The 21156-nt window shown below is 34.1% G+C and overlaps 3 protein-coding genes across 3 annotated transcripts; all 3 read left to right on the top strand.

The window, feature by feature from the left end:
- The first annotated feature begins 99 nt into the window (after positions 1–99).
- Positions 100–810, top strand: LOC131174668 (cell division control protein 2 homolog). Its single transcript, XM_058138423.1, has 2 exons — positions 100–147; positions 267–810. The coding sequence occupies exons 1-2, from the start codon at positions 100–102 to the stop codon at positions 525–527; spliced, it is 309 nt and encodes a 102-aa protein (XP_057994406.1). The 3' UTR covers positions 528–810.
- A 2438-nt stretch (positions 811–3248) lies between these two features.
- Positions 3249–21059, top strand: LOC110662323 (alpha-mannosidase-like). Its single transcript, XM_058138422.1, has 26 exons — positions 3249–3794; positions 3897–3980; positions 4773–4861; positions 4951–5125; positions 5362–5481; positions 5574–5657; positions 5755–5826; positions 5966–6079; positions 6852–6952; positions 7048–7141; positions 7535–7702; positions 7800–7889; positions 8233–8295; positions 8389–8492; positions 14461–16225; positions 16799–16870; positions 17238–17285; positions 17468–17587; positions 18225–18290; positions 19233–19345; positions 19445–19529; positions 19803–19913; positions 19988–20083; positions 20156–20203; positions 20598–20666; positions 20855–21059. The coding sequence occupies exons 1-26, from the start codon at positions 3573–3575 to the stop codon at positions 21041–21043; spliced, it is 4362 nt and encodes a 1453-aa protein (XP_057994405.1). The 5' UTR covers positions 3249–3572; the 3' UTR covers positions 21044–21059.
- LOC131174743 (uncharacterized) lies at positions 12106–13803 on the top strand. Its single transcript, XM_058138609.1, has 2 exons — positions 12106–13283; positions 13520–13803. Exon 1 carries the CDS (start codon positions 12229–12231, stop codon positions 12844–12846), a length of 618 nt encoding a protein of 205 aa, XP_057994592.1. The 5' UTR covers positions 12106–12228; the 3' UTR covers positions 12847–13283; positions 13520–13803.
- Positions 21060–21156: the final 97 nt, after the last annotated feature.

Genomic DNA, 21156 nt, shown 5'->3' with positions numbered 1-21156 from the left:
ACCCAGCAGAAACTAACTTGTTTGCTTTGATTTGCTCTTGTCCTGTGATGCACACTATTATCTTCTTAATTTGTAAATTTTCCTAAAATCCATTGTTACATGTGGCAGTCCTTTGCAGAGGCATTTGACCTGGACTGGATCGACCAGGTCGGTAAAAGATTTGTGCTTGTGTGCATGTAATAAATGGGTATATTGTGATTTTTTTTTCTGGACCTTTTAATTTTTCTTGTAATTGTTTTACTGATTATGTTGTTCAAAAATGACAGTATGTGAAAGTTGAAAAGATAGGTGAAGGAACGTATGGAGTGGTATACAAGGCTTGTGATCGTGTAACCAATGAAACTATAGCTCTGAAGAAAATACGCTTGGAGCAGGAAGATGAAGGTGTTCCAAGCACTGCAATTAGAGAAATTTCCCTCTTGAAAGAGATGCAGCATGGGAACATTGTCAGGTGTTTTGTTTATTTAGTTGATCAGACTAAGCTTTGGAGCATAGTTATAGCAACCCTTCACTTTTCCTTAAAGTAGCTTTGTTGGATAAGGATACCTTGACATGGACATGACACTTTGGCCCTTCAGCTTAGTGGGAAAATATATAAAATTTTGAAAAATAGTCAAACCAAACAGGCCTCTTTTTATATTGGCCACTTTACTTTTCTCTTGTACCATAGGTTGGAGATTGTATCTGACCTCCCTCCTGTCAATCTTGTATTTTGTTTTATTTCATTTTCTAACTGGATTTTCTTTCTAAGTGCACTGTATATTGCATATTCTTTAAAGTGGGAAAAGAGCTCCTTTAACCTCTGCTGAAGTATCTGGATAAAATATGCAGACTTGTTTGTGTGTTTTTGATGTTGATTGGTTTTACATGTGATGTATTTCAAAATTGATTGTATGGAAGGCTTGTGATTGTTAAGTGATCATACAGTATGAGTTCCTATATCACTATTCTTTTCCGTCAGCCATATTCATCCCATCAAACTGCTTTTTTAAAGACTATCACATTTGTGTATAAAGCCTTTGAGTAGATCTAGTCTATCCTGGTTGCTGATATTAATCCTATTCCATCTTTTTGTTCTGTTAATCAACAGCCATATTTTTCTGCAAAACAATGTTATTGCAATTTTTGCACGCATCTTTCCATTTTGAAATATAAGTCTTCTTTGTTGACGAGACAAGGTTTCGCAACCTGACCTGGGCATGCTCCAGTGACTTGGATAAATTTACTTATGTGATTTAATTGAAATTTTGATACAAACAGCAACTATAAGTTTCCGTTCCTGCTTGTTGAAAGTTTATAGCTGTTTAGATTTGTCATTTAATTAATTTTTTATTTAGGTTCCAATACTATTTTACTTTAAGCTACTCCTATTTTTCAATGAATTGAAATGATTAAGCAAATTATTTTGTATTTAGGTTTTTATTGTCTAATTCTTAGTTTTTTCTCACCTATTTCACCACTTTGAGGCTTTTTGCCTTCGTGGATTAATTAGAATCGGCATATAGACATGCATTCATGGAACAACTTCCCAGAGGCTTGTCCCTACTTAAGCCACAAAAATTGAGCAGTTGACACTCACTAGGCAGAACATGTAAAAAAATGGGGAGAATATATGAAAAAGATCTAGTGGTGCTGACTAATATTTTCTTCCCCAGCCAAATATTCTATGTTTATCTTTGGAGTAATTGTATATAAATCTTTCAATAATCTCACTTTTCCTTTTCTAATGTTTTTCCCCTTATATACTCATTATGTATTTTTGAAAGCAAATGATAAGCACTTATATAGCATGTGACTTGACTTGTGAGTTTCCATCTTTGCATTATTAATCTGTTTTTGGATTAATGAGAAAATTTTAAATAAATGGGCTTCAATAAATCAGACGAATCTCATAAGGCATGTGCAAATTATAAGAAGGTTGCATTTAATATAAGTTAGGATTTTAAATAAATAATGAGTATATAGATAAATATTTAATTTAATTATTATTATTAAATTTATTTTCATATAAATCGAATTTATAATAGTTAAAAAGAAAGGAAGCACAGTAATAACATTTTTTGATAATTTTTAATTTAATTAATTAATTAATTAATATGTTTTTTTAGTTTGTAAAAATTAATTTTATATGAAAAATATTTTTTTTAAAGAATAATTTCTTTTATTGTTTGATTAGAATATAAAAATTCATTTTTTTTTGGAATAATTAAAAAGTATTAATTTTTTAAATCAAGAAAACATTGGGATATAGAATATTTTTTTTATATATAAAAACTTTATAATACAATTATATAACAAAATGACATCGGCCATCAGTGAAAATAATTAATAGTGATTAATAAATTAATGAATTGATAATAGATAATTTGTTTAGCAAATTTTTTTATAAATTTGTATTAAAATTTAAAAATAATATATTTTTTAAAACATATTTTTATTAATTAATTTCAAACATTAAAAATACTAAAAATATAAAAAATCTCCATGAAACAAATGGAGTTTCATTAATATTAATTAATTAACTTATTATTTTATTATATTTTATGTGGCCCTGTTTGTGTTCTGTCTTTTATACTTGTATTTTAATTGGGTTTGCTAATGTCTTATTGTTGTTGTATTACATTATTTTAATGAGATAAGTGGGACAATTTAAAAATTGTTTATTAAATTTCAAATTTCACAAACAAAAATCATTGCATTTTTTTATTTTTGCATTTTTTTAATCCATAAAGTAATAATTTTATTGTTGATTTTAGTGCAACTTTTTTTTTTGTTGGTTGCTTAACATTTTCTTAAAAAATAAAAGAAAAATAATAAATATGAACTTATTAATCTATTTCCATAGCCTTATTTGAGGTCTTAAAATGAAGTCTAGGATAATGCCAAATTTCTGATAGACCAATTATTAAATTCCAACTATTTTATCACAATTTTAATTTAATTATTTAAACCACGTATAACAACAGACAAAATCTGCTCATTGCTTTCCTTCATCTTGTGAAACTCAACTTTTTAATGAAATTTGAAAATTTGAGTGACTTTTAATAATTACCTATGTATTTGTATACGCGATATTATTTTTATATATTTAAATAAATTTATATGAATATTAAAATAAAGTGTGCTAGTTTTTAGAGTACTGTATATTGTGATTTGACTGCAGGGTGGGAGCAGTTGAGTTTATATTCCTGGTGTTAGATGATGATCCTCCTTGCGTCAGCCATTCTCGTAAACATAAAGAATTCAAAATCTGAAGTGGATTCTTGAAATTTTTTCCTTTCAGAATTCATAAATGACTGCTATCCTTAGAAAAAGGTAGAAACTTTATTGCCAAAATCTGATAAGGAAATGCCTCAGTAAAAACTTATCCCCTTTCAACTAATAAAAACAAAACCTTTGTTCTTTGGCCGGCATGGAAATGCCAGTAAAGAAACTGAGGTGGAAATTTGGCAGTTTTCACCACTTACGCCACATCAATATTTTAACGCCCACTTGCCTTCTATAAATTGGGAAATCATGAAGAGGAAAAAACTTGACTTTCCTTTGATGCTCAGAACTTGCTGGGTACTGAAATGGGCAAGTTTGAGAGTGTTTTAACATGGGTTTTTATTACTTCCTTTGTTGCTGGGTTTGATTTGTGTGGGACAGTCAATGGCGGTTATGTGAAATACAACACTGGAGGTGGAGTTGTGCAAGGAAAACTCAATGTTCATTTGGTAGCACATACACATGATGATGTTGGTTGGTTAAAGACTATTGATCAGTACTATGTTGGATCAAACAACAGTATTCAGGTTCTAATCTGTGTGATGTTTCGTTTTCTTTTTCCCTTTAATAGTATTTCCATTTAGATTATGTGGTAAGTTATATTTATTTTGGTGCTTGTTTTGTGGTAGGGTGCTTGTGTTGAAAATGTGCTGGACTCAGTTGTGGAATCCCTGCTTCGAGATCCAAACAGGAAGTTTGTTTTTGTTGAAATGGTAATGAAATGAAAGATTTGTTGATTGTTTGGTTTCCAGTGTTTAATCTTATTGGAAGTTCTGAGTACCGTTTTAAGGCGTTTATATTAAATTTCAAGGTTGATGTGTACGAGTTCAACCTGTAATCAATAGACTTTATTTAATAATCATGAGTTTCATGCACTTAAATATTCTACGTGCAGTTTCATCATACCAGATATTCATGGTGTGTGTGGCTAGGACTTTCTGGTAACTCATACAGTCATACTGATAAGCAATTTGATCATAATCCCGTATGAAATTCATTATTTTTATACTTCAGAACTTTGTTATATGATATGGTTTTGCATTTTTACTCAAATATTATATTTTTTAAAAGTGTTACAGTTTAAAAAGAATCATATCTTAGATTCTTAATATATTGTGCAAATTCAACCTTAAAGGGAAAATTTTAAAGATTAATTTTCCTGCAAAAATTAAGAGACTAAATATATAAGGATGGCATATGTATTAGTGAGACTTCACTATTCAGTTACATCATAAGTATTTGTTGTTCCCAGGATAAGTACCATGGAAAAATTTTCTCCTACCGCAAATATGGGTTTGGACATTCTTTGGTATTGAATGTTATTGAATGTTAATTGTGGGTATAACCAAGGTTGTCAGGCAGTGTTATTGTGAGGCTGCCACACGTTGTACTGTTCCGTAGTTTTCTGCTGTTTAATAGTGTGGTTTCTGAGAGAGTGATGTTATTATTATTATTTTTCTGAGTGTCATATCACCATTATCTAATCAACCTTGTATGAATCATAGGCATTTTTCCAACGATGGTGGCTAGAACAAAGCGAGGAAATACAAGAGCAAGTGAGGAAACTTGTAGATGCTGGCCAGTTGGAATTCATGTATGCAATTATAAAGCAGAGAAAGAAAGAAGTTTAACTTGTACAGTTCCTTTAGCACGTATCACAAGTATTTAACTTTTCAATTGCAGAAATGGTGGCTGGTGTATGCATGATGAGGCAACATGCCATTACATAGACATGATTGACCAAACAACACTTGGTCATCATGCAATAAAGCAACAGTTCAACAAGACTCCTCGTGCTGGATGGCAAATTGATCCATTTGGACACTCTGCTGTGCAAGCTTACCTGCTTGGGGCTGAGGTACATTATTTATGCATGGTCAATCATCCAACAAGGTGGCTAATTTGTTTTTCATAAATATAAGTCTGCTCCAAACATGCTTCATTAACGCCATTTTGTATGCCAAGTGCCTTTTTAGCAACAAGGAAGTTTCAACTATTTGATAAAATTAACATGTTTTATTTTCTTTGAAATATGTTTGTTCCTGCTGTGTTTTTCAGCCTAAGATTGATGTATTCTGATTGATTTTGTTGCAGCTTGGATTCAATTCTGTTCATTTTGCAAGGATTGATTACCAGGACAGAGCAAAGCGCAAAGTAGATAAATCTCTAGAGGTCATATGGCGTGGGTCCAAAACTTTTGGTTCATCCTCTCAGGTTCCAAACAATTACTGCTCGCCTACTTTTATCAATTAGTTTCTTAAAATGGTTTTTTGTGTTTACTGTTCACTTGTTTGTGCCTTTTTCAGATTTTTGCCAATGCTTTCCCTGTACATTATAGTCCTCCACCTGGTTTCAATTTTGAAGTGTCTAATGATTTTGTGCCCGTTCAGGTTATACCGTATACAAGTATTACCTTTTCAAATTACCATGTGAATATGTGATTCTCTTGTTGAGCTTTCTCTTTATCTGTTGAATTTCATATTGTAGGATAATCCTCTTCTATTTGACTACAATGTTGAGCAGCGGGTTAATGATTTCATAAATGCTGCTATAACCCAAGTAAAGTCTAAAGTTCCTCTGTTTCTCTCTACTTATTCTTTGAATTATTTATTTTTCTTATAGGATCTAACGAGATAATTATGCAGCAATTTATATTACTCAGGTAGTATGATTTATGATGATGCTATGCTTTTTACAGGCCAATGTAACAAGAACGAACCATATTATGTGGACTATGGGTGATGATTTCCAGTACCAATATGCTGAGTCTTGGTTCAAGCAAATGGACAAACTGATTCACTATGTTAACAAGGTATAGTTTTATATGAAAAAAAAAAAATCTTTTAAATCATTATTCTGAACATAAATGTCACTGGATCCTTTAATGAGGCATCTGCCCACCCTGCCTCCCTTTGTCTCCACGGTTTTCCCTATTATCATTTATGTATTGCATGATTGCTTAAAATTTGCGAAACTTCTCTTAGCACTCAACTTCAGAAAATGGCTCCTAAAGATGTGAAGAGTTTAGTTTCCTTTCATACAAAAAGGAAATACAAGTCTCTTGATTATATTATTAGCAATGTGTGTTAGAGGGACAGGATAATGTTTTTTAGTTTTGAATTTTATTTTGAATCTTCCTTCTTAGTCTATTTTATTTCACATAATTTCTATCAAAATAGATATTTAGAGCAACTGAAACTTAAATGTTTGCATGATAACGTATTCTGCATTGATTAATTTGTGTTCATTCATCATTGACTGTTCTTTCAGTTCTGTCAGTTTAACCACTACAATATGATGTATCTTCTTTGTGAAAAGTTTGGTTTCATCTAGAATCTTTCTCACAGTTTTTAGTTAGTTATTAGATTTCTTGGTTCTCTAGGTTTAACTATTCACCCTTGATGAAATAAAATCCATCACTTTTTCATGAAGCACCATTGTAAAAATATTTCAATATTTGTAATTAGATTAAACATTTAATCTGTTTGAACTTTATGCAGGGAAAAATTTTCAATATATTTACTTTTTCCTTTATCACTTGTTCAATATACTTTGTTTGATAAACAGTTTTGTTCAACTTTCAGGATGGTCGAGTGAATGCATTATACTCTACACCATCTATTTACACTGATGTGAAAAATGCAGCAAATGAATCATGGCCACTGAAAACTGATGATTATTTTCCGTGAGCATTGCTTGTTTCCTTTCTTCCCTTTACTTCATCATCTTGATGAAGCAAAGATTATTTTGTATATACACTTGTTGCTTGTTTTCTGGCAGGTATGCAGATCGGGAAAACGCCTATTGGACTGGATTTTTTACTAGTCGCCCCGGCCTGAAGCGATATGTTAGGCAGCTGAGTGGATATTATTTGGTATGATACCATAATCATTGTGCCTTGATGCTATATTGACTCAAACAGATAAGAAAATATCCTCTCCTAGATGCAACCCAGACTGAAATATCCTGGTTTTATAAGGATTTCTTTTTTTAAGAGAAAAAAATTTACATTGCACTTTTATTGGCACATGAACCAATGGATCTTACCACCTTAACGCAACCCAGCTGAAACAGGCTGGTTTTATATGTTTCTTTGTTGAGAGCATTTGTCAGCCTTTGTAGGCTGCATGTACTAGTTGAAAGTGGGTGTCCTGGAGAGAGGATGGCTTTCTTCCTGTCATGAAAACTGTGTCTTAGATTTCTCATCTTTTTGGGTTTTAGAATATAGTGGTTTAAGTGAAACAATTTATCTTCTTGTCTAAAACAGGCTACACGGCAACTTGAATTCTTTGTTGGGAAAAAATCCACTGGTCCCAGCACTTATAGTCTTGGAGATGCTTTAGGAATAGCACAGCACCATGATGCTGTCACTGGAACTGCTAAACAACATACTACAAATGACTATGCAAAACGCCTAGCTATTGGAGCATCTGAGGTGTCAAGTTGAATTTCCTGTAAAAATTTGTCCACCCATTTTAAACGCTAAATTTTTCATTATATTCCTCAAAATTAACTTATTCAACACTATACAGGCGGAAGCCACTAGAAGTTCTGCTCTTTCATGCTTGGTTAGCAATAAATCCAGAGATCAATGTGCAGCAACTGTATTGACCTTTAGCCAGGTATCTCTCTCTTCTTGGTCTGTACGAGAGATACCATTTCACGGGAAACATAAAACACCGTCTTTAAAAATTTTCTACATATTTCATAATGCCTATTTTTATTGGCTGCATGAGTACATATCTGTAAATGCCAGCTGGTGTGACTTGCACTGAAGTAACATGCATTATGAGTTACTATACTGCAAAATAATTGAATGGTTCATAGCTTGGATGGAGCAGTGGTGATTGTCTTCAGATTTTCTTTTCATCCTGAATCTCACTGTTGGTTATATGTGTGTATTTAGATAATCAAATTGCTACTTCTGGCCTAATCAAACTACTCTTTTCTCTTTTTCTCAAGCAGTGCCAATTGTTAAATATCAGTTACTGTCCGCCAACAGAGGAAGCTGGAGATGGAAAGAGTTTGGTACTGACATACTGTTTTCATTTATTTCAAATTTTGGTTGTATGATTACTTTACTGGGTTTCATTCTCATTATGTGCAACTGATTACTTTCAGGTTATGGTAGCGTACAACCCTCTTGGATGGAACCGCACGGAAATTGTTAGGATACCAGTAAGTAAAACTTTGTTGTTGATAGTCTCAAGTGCAAATGATTTTATGTTAATTCATATTATTTATGACCGCATAGATTGTTAAAGACCCTTGAAGCAACCTAAATCTTAAGCTATTAGGTGGCCATAAACACTCTATAAGGCCCTTCTCAAGCACGACCCCTTACTAACAAGAAGTTGCCGAGGGTAATGTGTCACGACCCAAAATTCTGAATCGTGACCGGCGCATAATTTAAGTATTCTTAAATCATGCAAGCCTTATCAGAGTATCTTGAATGAATATATTATCACTTACTAATCCCAAAAATAGACAAAATCCAAATAAATAAAATGCTGAATAAACATCATAAATATCCCATAGGTAAACTGCGGAGTCTCTACAGATTTCAATAAAAACTTAAACTGTTCAATAACTCAAACTAATTATTAGCCCGAGAAAACACGAATTCGGGCATACCATGAGAACAAATCAAAGTTGTCCCTCTCCAGAAAATGGTCTGAATATTTGGATCAGCTGCAGAATTCTACTGATCTGAAACAGATAACAGACAGAGAAAACGTGGTTTGAGCTAGATGCTCAGTGAATGATAATTATAGCACACAACGGAATAGGAACAGGCAGATGCTTGATTAATTTCACAATAAATTTTCTATTCAATAAAATCATGCTCATGCTGTCAAAAATCATTAATAAAATAACTTTATAAAACATATATATATATGAAATTCATTCAATAAAAATTTTATGGTACAGTGCACCAGGGTGATGATACCCCACATCACCAAAGGCGGATGGTAGCGCTCTACGGATATCGAATCGTTCCTCCTCCTTCACGATATCAATGCATATGATACTAATGCAAACCATAACCGCAATGATGCATGACTCGACAATGCAACCTAATACCGTGATAGTCCACACGGCGGGGCATAATGAAAGCATCGGGCACAGTGCAGATTCAAAACAGAAAATCAATTTGTACAAATCAATCAAAATCAATAAAAAATTTCAGATAGCAAATAATAACTGATAGTGCAATTCCAATAGTGTATTTCAATAGTTTCAGAGAGTCAATAAAATCAAATCAATCTCAAATCGATTCAATAAAATCAAATCAATCTCAAATCAATTCAGTAACACATCTGTAAATTTTATAGTCAAATATCAATCAATATAAATACATTAAAGGCACATTCGGAATCCTAATGGGTCTAATGCAGATAGTTGGCAAAATCAATTATATAATCAAAATCGAAATAAAATTCAATAATAAAATAAAACTCTAGAAAATCACATATAAAATCATTGTTAAAATATTGATTTAAAATTTTATTTAATAACAAACTTAATGCTAAGAAATTTTAAAAGGGAAAAAAACGGTGCCATGTACTATAATTACCACTCACCTGGAACCTCCAAAATAATAGCTAGATTCAATAAAAGAGAGACAATTTCAGCTGACAGAATGAATATTTGAATCTCCTACATACCCAAAATATAAAAGAAAATATTAAATAATAATAAAATAAAATAATTTTAATATATATATATATATATATATATATATATATATATATATATATATATATAAACCTTGACTACAGATACAAGGACGTCGATAAAGGATTCAAATGTCGACAGGGATTCAAATGTTTTTATATATATATAAAATAATTTTAATATATATATTCTAAAATCAAAGTTATCGTTTCACAGTAATTATGATCAACCCAATTCAGTACCAATAGTCAAAGAGAAGAAATAAATTTCTAGAGTAGTTGTAACAAATCGAGGAAAGAAAATAAAATCAAATTCACCCATTATTAAATAAGGAATGAGAATTTTTACCTTGAAAATAGAATCGAATGTGATGAATAGAGAAGTAAAAATTTAGGGATTCTCTGTTGAGAGTATTTGATAGAGGTGACAACCAAGTTTTGAGAGCAAAGTTTAGCAGAAGAGATGATTAGGGTATATATATATTTCAAGAGTTCTATTAGGTGTAGAATGTGATAAGAGTTATTATTGAACTGGGTTGTTCAGATTGCAGATATATATTTAATTTCAAAAATAATATATATATATATATATCTAAAAATAAATAAGCAGACCATCCAATAAAATATATATATTTTTTATAAATATATTAAATTATTGTTAGCTAATTAAAATAAAATAATAATAAATAATAAATGTATATGGGTTTCCACATAATGTGGGATTGTGCAGAATCAGGGGTGTAGATTTAGGCTTTAATACCACGTTAGAGATGCTTGATCGAACCCAAAAGCTTAAACTATTAAGTGTTGAGGCCAAACACTATATAAGACCTTATATATTCTTCAATATTTCCAATGTGAGATCTTTTTCTTTAACTTACACGTTGATGGAATTTGTAAGGTTACCAACCTTATGTTCTGGTACATGTTGTGCAATACATGTAGCTGTAGTTAAAATAGTTTATTTGAGAGGGAAGAAAGAATGGAATTAGCAGTTATGGATTTGAGAGAAGCTAGATATGGGCAATTGGGCATATAGCTTCCATTTAAGTCAAGATGAAAATAACTTGGGTTGGATTGTTTGGCTTTGTCCAATGATGTTCTATAAGCATGCTGAAAAGGTTAAGTAGGGCTTCAATTTTTCTCTTAAAGGGGCTGAGTTCTTTTATTATTTATGAGCCTCTAACAGTATAAGTGTAAAAATAACTTTTGCCTAGTCAATGGATGAAGGAATGGCCTCCATTTTGTCTGAAACCCAATTTTATTTCTTGATGCTTAAGCATTTCCAGAATGTAGAAAGAAACTTATATTTCTTTTAGTGCATCTGTAGTTTCAACCTTATTTTGTCTCTATATACAGCTGTTTTCTGATTTAACTTTGCTCCTAATTGCTAACCATCTCAAAACCACTTGACACAACAGCCACCACTTATTTTGGTATCTGTCCATTTCTTGGTCTTTCATTCTTTTTGTAAATATGTTAAGTAAATATGTTAAGGTGGATGAGTGGTCATACTAGACTAGATAAAGTCCGTAATGAAAGTATTAGAGAAAAGGTAGGAGTGGTACCAATTGAGGATAAGTTGAGAGAAAGGAGATTGAGGTGGTTTGGTCATGTGAAGCGTAGACATACGGAGGCTCCAGTTAGACAAGTAGAACACATTAGGGTAGAGGATAGAAAAAAAAGAAGGGGTAGACCTAAACTGATTTGGAGGAGAGTAGTAAAACATGACCTAGAGGATTTAACCCAAAATCGTTTAGAGTGGAGAAAGAGAATCCATATAGCCTATCCCAAATTTTTGGGATTGTTATGGAAAGTCAATCACTATGTTATGGAAAGTCAATCACTATATTATTTCTCTGTATATTTTGTATTCTGTATTCCTATTTAGGATTTCTTCCTAATTAGTAGAACACAATTATAGGAACTAATTGTATATATATACCCATGTACAGATTAATTGAAATTAAGGAGAATCATCTCTTTCTACATGGTATCAGAGCAGGTCATCTATCTAGGGTGACTATTTGTTCTCACCATCCAGCTCAGGAGAGACCTTAGCCGCCGACCGGCCGTTTCGACTCCAATCAACATCGCCAGCATCGCCTCAACCCCCTCATTCCACCACCGTGTCTTTGTTGCACGATCCAAGATACATTAAAGGACTTCTGAGGTTTGGCTCTCAGATCCTATTTCGGTATTTGCTTGATTTGTGATTTTGGGTTATTTTGCTATTGTAAGCACTTTGGATAAGCGTTTCGGTTAGTTTTCTTTGTCTCAACAAATGGCAGACAATAAGAATGTTATTTCTGATGTGATTCCGGTGATGACTAAGAGCACGGAACACAAACTTAATGGTTCAAATTACCTGGAGTGGAGTAAGACTGTTAGGGTCTATTTGCGTAGCATTGATAAGGATGATCACTTTACTAAAGATCCACCTACGGATGATACACGACAAACTTGGCTAAGGGAGGATGCTCGGTTATTTTTGCAGCTTCGGAACTCGATTCACAGTGAGGTAATTAGTTTAATTAATCACTGTGAATTTGTTAAGGAATTGATAGATTACTTAGATTTTTTGTATTCTGGTAAAGGGAATATCTCCCATATTTATGATGTTTGTAAGGCATTCTACCGTGCTGAGAAAAAGGATAAGTCTCTCACGGCTTATTTTATGGATTTTAAACGGGTATATGAGGAACTTAATGTATTGTTGCCTTTTAATCCTGATGTGAAAGTTCAGCAGGCCCAACGGGAGCAACTGGCTGTTATGAGTTTTCTTGCAGGTCTTCCTTCAGAGTATGAGACTGCTAAATCTCAGATTCTCTCCAGTTTTGAGATTTCCTCTTTGCATGAAACGTTTACACGGGTCCTTCGTACAGAGAGTACCCAATCTTAATAGCCTGCCAGTAGTGCTCTTATTAGCCGTAATCCAAATGGACAACAGGGTAATAGAAGAGGAAGTAGAGGAGGAATTACAGGCAACAGAAGTAATCAGCGTAATGGAGAGGCTAGTTCTAATCAGGACTCGATGAGTCATTTGTTATTATTGCCATGAGCCTGGCCATACAAAATATAATTGTCCGCAACTTCAGAGGAAAAATCAACGATCACAGGTGGCAAATATGGTAGCAGAGGATTCTACAGTATCTTCCTCTGAGAAAACTATTTTGGTATCTGCAGAAGATTTTGCACAGTTTTCCCAGTATCAGGCATCTCTAAAGCCTACCAGTTCCCCTGTCACTGCAATCGCTGAGTCAGGTAAATCCACTACATGTCTTGTGTCTTCCTCATCCAAATGGGTTATTGATTCTGGTGCGACAGATCACATGACAGGTAATTCTAGTCTTCTATCTGCTTTTCAGTCTAATATCAATTCCTCTACTGTTACTTTAGCTGATGGTTCTACTTCTTGTGTCATGGGTTCTGGAACTGCGAACCCGACTTCGTCAATTTCTTTGTCATCTATTTTGTGTCTACCAAAATTCTCTTTTAATTTACTTTCTGTTAGTAAACTTACTCGTACTTTAAATTGTTATGTTTCCTTTTTTCCTGACCAGTGTTTGTTTCAGGATCTTACGACGAAACAGATTATTGGTAGAGGACGTGAGTCAGGTGGTCTCTACATTCTGGAAAATCATGTACCGCGGTCGCTTGTTTGCTCCATTACCTTAACACCTCTTGAAGCTCATTGTAGATTGGGTCATCCTTCTTTGTCTACCATGAAGAAGCTATGTCCTCAGTTTCAGTCTTTATCAGTGCTAGAATGTGAGTCGTGTCAGTTTGCAAAATATCATCGTTTGCCTTCTGTGTCTAGAGTCAATAAACGGGCTTCATCCCCTTTTGAGTTAGTTCATTCTGATGTTTGGGGTCCTTGTTCTGTTACTTCTAAAACTGGATTTCATTATTTTGTTACTTTTGTTGATGATTACTTTCGTGTTACCTGGTTATATTTAATGAAGAATCGTTCTGAGTTGTTTTCTATCTTTTGTGCCTTTTGTAATGAAATCAAAACTCAATTTAATACTTCATGCATATTAAGAAGTGACAATGCCAAAGAATACTTTTCAAAGACAATTTCAATTATATGACACAAAAATGGCATTCTTCATCAGTCTTCCTGTGTGGATACCTCATCCCAAAATGGCGTGGCCGAAAGAAAAAATCGGCATCTTCTTGAGGTAACTCGTGCTCTTCTTTTTCAGATGAAAGTTCCTAAACACTTTTGGGCGGATGCAGTTTCTACGGCATGTTTTTTGATCAATCGTATGCCGTCTTCTGTCCTTAATGGGGATATTCCTTATACTGCTTTGTTTCCTACAAAATCTTTGTTCCCTGTTGAACCCCGTATTTTTTGTTGTACCTACTTTGTGCGTGATGTTCATCCACAAGTTACTAAATTGGATCCAAAGTCTCTCAAATGTGTCTTCCTTGGGTACTCCCGGCTGCAAAAAGGGTACCGTTGTTGTAATGGCCACCCACCATGATATTATTAGCTGCGGAAGGCCTGAAGCCCTCGCTTTAAAACGCGCGTCACTAGGGGTTACAAACCATCAACTTATAAACCCAGCATCTCTCCCGTGTTTTGTCGATGTGGGATTTGCCTAGGGTGTTACAGTTGTTTCTCTCCTACTCTTAATCGTTATCTTGTTTCTGCAGATGTCACATTTTTTGAGTCCACTCCATTTTTTCCTCAATCATCTGTGTATGAGAGTCAGGGGGAGGAGGATGATCTCTTAATATATACTGTCCAACCAATGTCTAGTCCTCTCTCACAGCCTGTTCCTTCTGTCTCTAGACCTACTCGACATCCCGTTGTTCATTTTTATTCTAGGAGATTGGAGATTCCTTACTCAGATCCTCCACCAACTACTTCGTTGGGAGATCCTGTACCTCATACTAATCATGATTCTGATCTAGACTTACCCATTGCTCTTCGTAAAGGTAAACGTTTATGTACTTATCCTATCTCTTCTTTTGTTTCTTATAATCAATTGTCTTCTTGTTCTCGGTGTTTTGTTACTTCTTTAGACTCTGTTCCTATCCCTAATATTGTTGGTGAGGCACTGTCTCATCCTGGCTGGTGTGCTGCTATGAAAGAGGAAATGGAGGCTTTAGATGCTAATGGTACATGGGAACTGTTGCCTTTGCCCACTGGTAAGAAAGCTATTGGTTGCAAATGGGTATTTACAGTAAAGGTAAATCCTGATAGTTCTGTGGCTAGGTTAAAAGCATGCCTTGTAGCAAAAGGATATGCTCAGACATATGGGGTTGATTACTATGGCACTTTTTCTCCTGTAGCTAAACTTATTTCTGTTCGCTTGTTTATCTCTTTAGCAGCTACATATGATTGGCCCCTGCACCAATTAGATATCAAGAATGCTTTCCTTCATGGTGATCTTCAGGAGGAGGTGTATATGGAGAAACCACCTGGGTTTGTTGCTCAGGGGGAGTTGGGTAAAGTTTGTAGGCTTCGGAAGTCTCTTTACGGCTTGAAACAAAGTCCTAGGGCCTGGTTTGGGAGATTCAGTGAAGTAGTACAGGAATTTAGTATGCAAAAGAGTAAGTGTGATCACTCAGTATTTTATAGGCAATCTGAGGCTGGTCTAATTCTCCTAGTAGTCTATGTGGATGACATTGTCATCACTGGGAGTGACTCTGCAGGTATTTCATCTCTTAAAACCTTCCTCCAAACCCAGTTTCGGACCAAAGACTTGGGATTGTTAAAGTATTTTTTGGGTATTGAAGTTATGAGAAGCAAGAAGGGTATTTTCTTGTCTCAAAGAAAATATGTCCTCGATTTATTGACAGAGACAGGAAAATTAGGTGCTAAGCCTTGTAGTGCACCAATGACTCTAAATTTACAACTGTTAGCAGGGGATAGTGAGTTGTTTGAAGATCCAGAGAGATACAGGAGATTGGTAGGAAAATTGAACTACCTTACAGTCACTCGTCCTGACATTGCTTATGCCGTTAGTGTGGTAAGTCAGTTTATGTTTTCCCCAACTGTTGCTCATTGGGAAGCCTTGGGACAAATCTTGTGTTATCTGAAGGGCACTTCAGGAAGAGGTTTGTTATATGGTAATAATGGGCATTTGAATGTTGAATGTTTTTCAGATGCTGATTGGGCTGGATCTAAGGTTGACAGGAGGTCAACCACTGGATATTGCGTTTTTGTTGGAGGAAATTTGGTGTCTTGGAGAAGCAAGAAGCAGAGTGTAGTTTCTCGATCTAGTGCTGAATCTGAATACAGAGCCATGGCACAATCAGTATGTGAGGTAATGTGGATACTTCAATTACTAGATGGGACAGGTTTTAAGACCTCCCTGCCTGCGAAATTGTGGTGTGATAATCAAGCTGCTCTCCATATTGCTTCTAATCCGGTGTTTAATGAGTGGACCAAACATATTGAGATTGATTGTCACTTTATTCGTGAAAAGATTCAATAATAGATCATCTTAACAGGACACATAAAAACTAGAGAGCAGTTAGGAGATATTTTCACAAAAGCTCTTAATAGAGCTAGGATTGATTACATTTGTAACAAGTTGGGCATGATTAACATCTATGCTCCAACTTGAGGGGGAGTGTTATGGAAAGTCAATCACTATATTATTTCTCTGTATATTTAGGATTTCTTATTTAGGATTTCTTCCTAATTAGTAGAACACAATTATAGGAATAAATTGTATATATATATCCACGTACAGATTAATTGAAATTAAGGAGAATCATCTCTTTCTACATTTGTATTGAATGCTACAAAACCAACTATTTAAAATGATACATTTTCGGTTGAAATTTATGGTCACCTAATTTGTTATTTACAATTATTTTATAATGATCTGCAGGTGCCCTTGAAGGTCTATCGTGGATCTGTAGTTGATGAGGTCCATCAACAATTTAATTCATGGATCTACCAGGTCAGTTATGTATAGCTTTACTTAGTTATACATGGCTCAAGACTAGTCTCTCTATATGCGCATCTTTTGTCTTTGAAAGTTGCTTGTGATGATTGGAGACATAAATCTACTACATGGATGGACGAACTATGCACATTTGTTAACATCTGGGATATTAAAGATTTAATGATGAAAATAAAATCCTTCTGACAAAGGATTTTTGCACTTGAGGGATTTTATGATTGATGTTTATCCATTAAGACTGACGGTTGACTATGAGAATACTTTCAGCACATGATCCAAGCTTCTTTGTCTTTTTTTTTTTCTTTTTTTTTTTCTTATTTCTCAACATGCTTTCAGCTAACTTCAGTTTGTGTCTATTTATTAGGTCACAAGACTTTACAAAGATAAAGAGCATGCTGAAATTGAATATACAGTGAGTCACATTATTTGAATTGTAATCTTTTTCTTCTTATTTTGCCTTAAAGAGACATATTCTTTGAAATAGATTAATTCTACTTTCTTAATTTTTCCTTTTTACTTCTGTTAGCTGTAAGCTAAATATATTTGACTTACTAAATTCATATCAATTATTCCTCACAATCTTTTATTATGAAGATCGGTCCGATTCCCACAGAAGATAGTCTTGGAAAAGAGGTCATCACACGAATGACAGCAAACATGGTCACGGACAAGGTTTTCTATACTGATTCTAATGGAAGGGACTTTCTAAAGCGGGTAACTCTCAGAATGGTCTCTCTCCTTTATGCCAAAAATTTTGAAACATCCTGAGAACATGCAGCCATACTGATTCTAAATATAGATTTGGTTTTCTCAGCTTAGACACTCATTAGGATCTAGCAATAGTATAGAACTAACATGTCTTAGTTCAATTTTTAAGATGGTAGACAATGATTCCAGTCCTGAGATTTTTGTTTTTTTCTTTTGCTATGCTTTTTTTATTTTCATGTTAGATTTTCTTAAAAATCCCTCAGAAATAAATGCTCAAATGAAGCATTGTTTTTCCCCCCATCTATAATGGTTTGCAAATAGTGAGTGAAGTACTAGATGCCAAAAGCATGATGCAAGTAGCCCATTAACTATAGTATGCAATTTTATTGCTGGCTGATCATGTGTCTAAAAGAAGCTAAGAAGTTATGTCCAACATAATTAGAATTATGTTGTAAATTGCCACACATTTGTATGAACACATTTACAAACTAAGTATTGAGTTTCTCATATTAACTTCTTTTTTTCAGAAGATATCAGCAAGCTATTCCCTCCTTCTGAAATTTCTTACGCTATACAGCTCAATGGTTATGTGCTCAGTGGTGCTAACTTGAAACGCTGGTGATTTTATTTTTTTATTATTCAGATTCGTGACTATAGAGCTGACTGGAATCTATCAGTTAATCAACCTCAAGCAGGAAACTATTATCCAGTAATTTCCTAAATTCTAAAACTTAACCATCTTTGTGTGTGTGCAGGCAAAAACTTACAAATATGAGACTCTTTGTTGGGAAATGCATGGGGTAGAGAACTGTTATGAATAAATTATTAGTGCATTTAACATGGCTCTGTTTGGGGGGCAATGCATGGTGGAGATACCTCTCAAAGTGATTTGGAAGATGGCACTAGTTGATTTGATCTTTCTGTGCCTGATTTTACTCTTACTTTCCAGCACTAAAAACATACAATAATCTACTTTTGTTTTTAATGTTATATACCTCTGTGTTTATTTGATTCATTGTAGAAGCTCAAACATACAAATGGTCTTTATGGCTTTTTGTTGCATCCAAAAGGATTGAATCAAATCCTTTTGGGTTTCAACTTAGGTTTTTATCTATAGCTCTTATAGCCTGTTTGGAAACTAGATTTTTTTGTAAGAATTCATTCAATGGATTTCTTTTTTGTCAATTTTTATGTTTGGAAAGTTAATAGTTGAACAAATTCAATTCTTTTAACTTAAAAAAAAAATCATTTTAAAATAAATAAAAATCATGTCAAAAGTAATATGATTGTGTGAGAATTCATTTGAATTCTTTTCTTGCAAATGATTTTTCCAAAGGACTGTCAATGTATATTGTTGTGTGTAACTTTCTTTTTCAATTTGTTCAGTTACAAGTTGTGTAGTTATATATATGCTCATAAACATGTTTGTACGTGTTTGTATATATCTATATAGATATCATATTGTGGTTTGGTACCCATGAAGAAGGTCAACAATACATTTTGCTAAGATCTTGTCTAGTGGTTGCTTGTCAAGTTATTCATTAAACTGATGATGAAATTTTCTCATATTACAATCATGATCAAAGTGGTTCAATCAGTAGCTAAAGTATTTTCTCTTTTACTGACATAAATCCGTTGTTGATTTTTCCAGCTCAACCTCGGAATTTATATAACGGATAATAAATATGAATTGTCAGTCTTGGTGGATCGTGCCACCGGAGGAGCCAGCATTGAAGATGGTCAAGTAGAGCTAATGCTTCATAGGTCCAAATAATTACATTGTTTTGCTTTCAAGCATTCACAAATTATATATGTGTGTGTGTGGACATGTTAAACTGATCATTGCTTCTTTTCCTGCATAAGGCGTACAATCCTTGATAACTTGGGAGGAGTTGGTGAAGCCCTTGATGAAAGTGTTTGTGTTGAAAATGTATGTGAGGGACTAACGGTATGTTACCCTATGACAATATTAACTTTCTTCATGAGCATTCCTGATAAATGCTTGTCATGTAATTCTTATCCTACCTTGTGATCGCATGCTTGTTACTTTTGTATGGTCTGCATTGTTGAACTCATCAGAAAGTTCTTCTCAGTCGTGAATGCTCCTTTTGAATTTTATATATAATACCCATAACATGTAATGAAGGACCATCTCTAAATGCTTGAGGATATCTACTGCTTCACCTGAGCCTTTTTTCCTACAATGGACATCTTCATTCAGGTTAGAGGAAATTATTATCTGAGCATCAACCAGCTAGGAGCTGGATCAGTCTGGCGTCGAACAATTGGCCAAGAAGTTTATTCACCACTTCTTTTAGCTTTCACCCATGAGGTAGGGCTTCATTTTACTTGCATTGAGCATGAATTGCCTTAGAACTTAACTTGGTAAAAATGGTTACTGTTTAGAAAGAGGAGACTTGGAAGGCATCTCATTTGACCAAAGGAACTGTCATGGACTCCGATTATAGCTTGCCTTTGAATGTTGCTTTGATTACCCTTCAGGTGAGGTTGCCAACCAGCTGTAGATTGCATCTAGAGTTCAATTTCTCTCTCTTTCTGATCATTGTCTTGCAGGAGCTGGATGATGGAAGTGTACTCCTTCGTCTGGCACATCTATATGAGGTAAATTATATCACATATCATACTCTTTTTATTCCATTTTTCTATTCTGCTCATTGCCAGTGTCTTGGCTCCCACTGATGTACCAATTCTCAACCTAGAGCGACTGCAGTTGGATTTATAACTCCGAAAATCTAAGGGATCTTCTATATGCAACAACAATTAATAGGCCTTTCTGTTATCACATTCAAAAGTGAAATAACATATGTGGGAAAGGAACCCATGTATTTTCCCAACCACTACTTGGGAAAGTACTCTCAGCTAATGATAGATGTTAAACTGTAAATATTGGTTTTTTTTTTCTTCTTCTATAATTGAGTTTAGAAAAAATTATGGTTCACATGACTGAGTTAAGTAAATCTCATCCACACTGATTCAATGCTGCTAACGTGGTCAGGAGGGAGAAGATGCCAACTATTCAGCACTGGCTAAAGTTGAACTCAAGAAGATGTTTACTGGAAAAACGGTAAGAATATCTTCTCATCAATATTGCAGCAACAGGAATTGTTGTGCTGTAATACTTTTTTTTTATTAGTACAATAGATGACTCTATCCTGATCCATATGTGCTTTAAAGGAATCCTTAGCATTTGCAGTCTTGTTAGTTCTAATCAAGTCATTGTTGTTGTGTGTTGATTGGTGTATAAACTTTCAGATAAGGGAGCTGAAGGAAATGAGCTTATCAGCAAACCAATACAAGTCAGAGATGAAGAGGATGACATGGAAAGTAGAGGGTGAGAATGGAGATCAACCCTCACCAGTTAGAGGTGGTCCTGTCGATAGTTCAACTTTTGTTGTTGAGTTAGGACCCATGGAAATTCGCACTTTCTTGCTCAAATTTTGAAACCTATGTATTACTATCACATAATAAATTTCATTTTCAACCAAATAAGGTAATAAATTTCATTTTCTTTCCTTTTTCTTCTTTCTCTTTTTTTTTTCAATGGAAAAGATCTC

The sequence above is a fragment of the Hevea brasiliensis genome, chromosome 16 (assembly GCF_030052815.1).
Source record: "Hevea brasiliensis isolate MT/VB/25A 57/8 chromosome 16, ASM3005281v1, whole genome shotgun sequence".
In the NCBI taxonomy this organism is placed as follows: Eukaryota; Viridiplantae; Streptophyta; class Magnoliopsida; order Malpighiales; family Euphorbiaceae; genus Hevea; species Hevea brasiliensis.
Note: the sequence above shows the minus strand (reverse complement) of the source record. Positions and strands in the feature narration are given on the sequence as shown.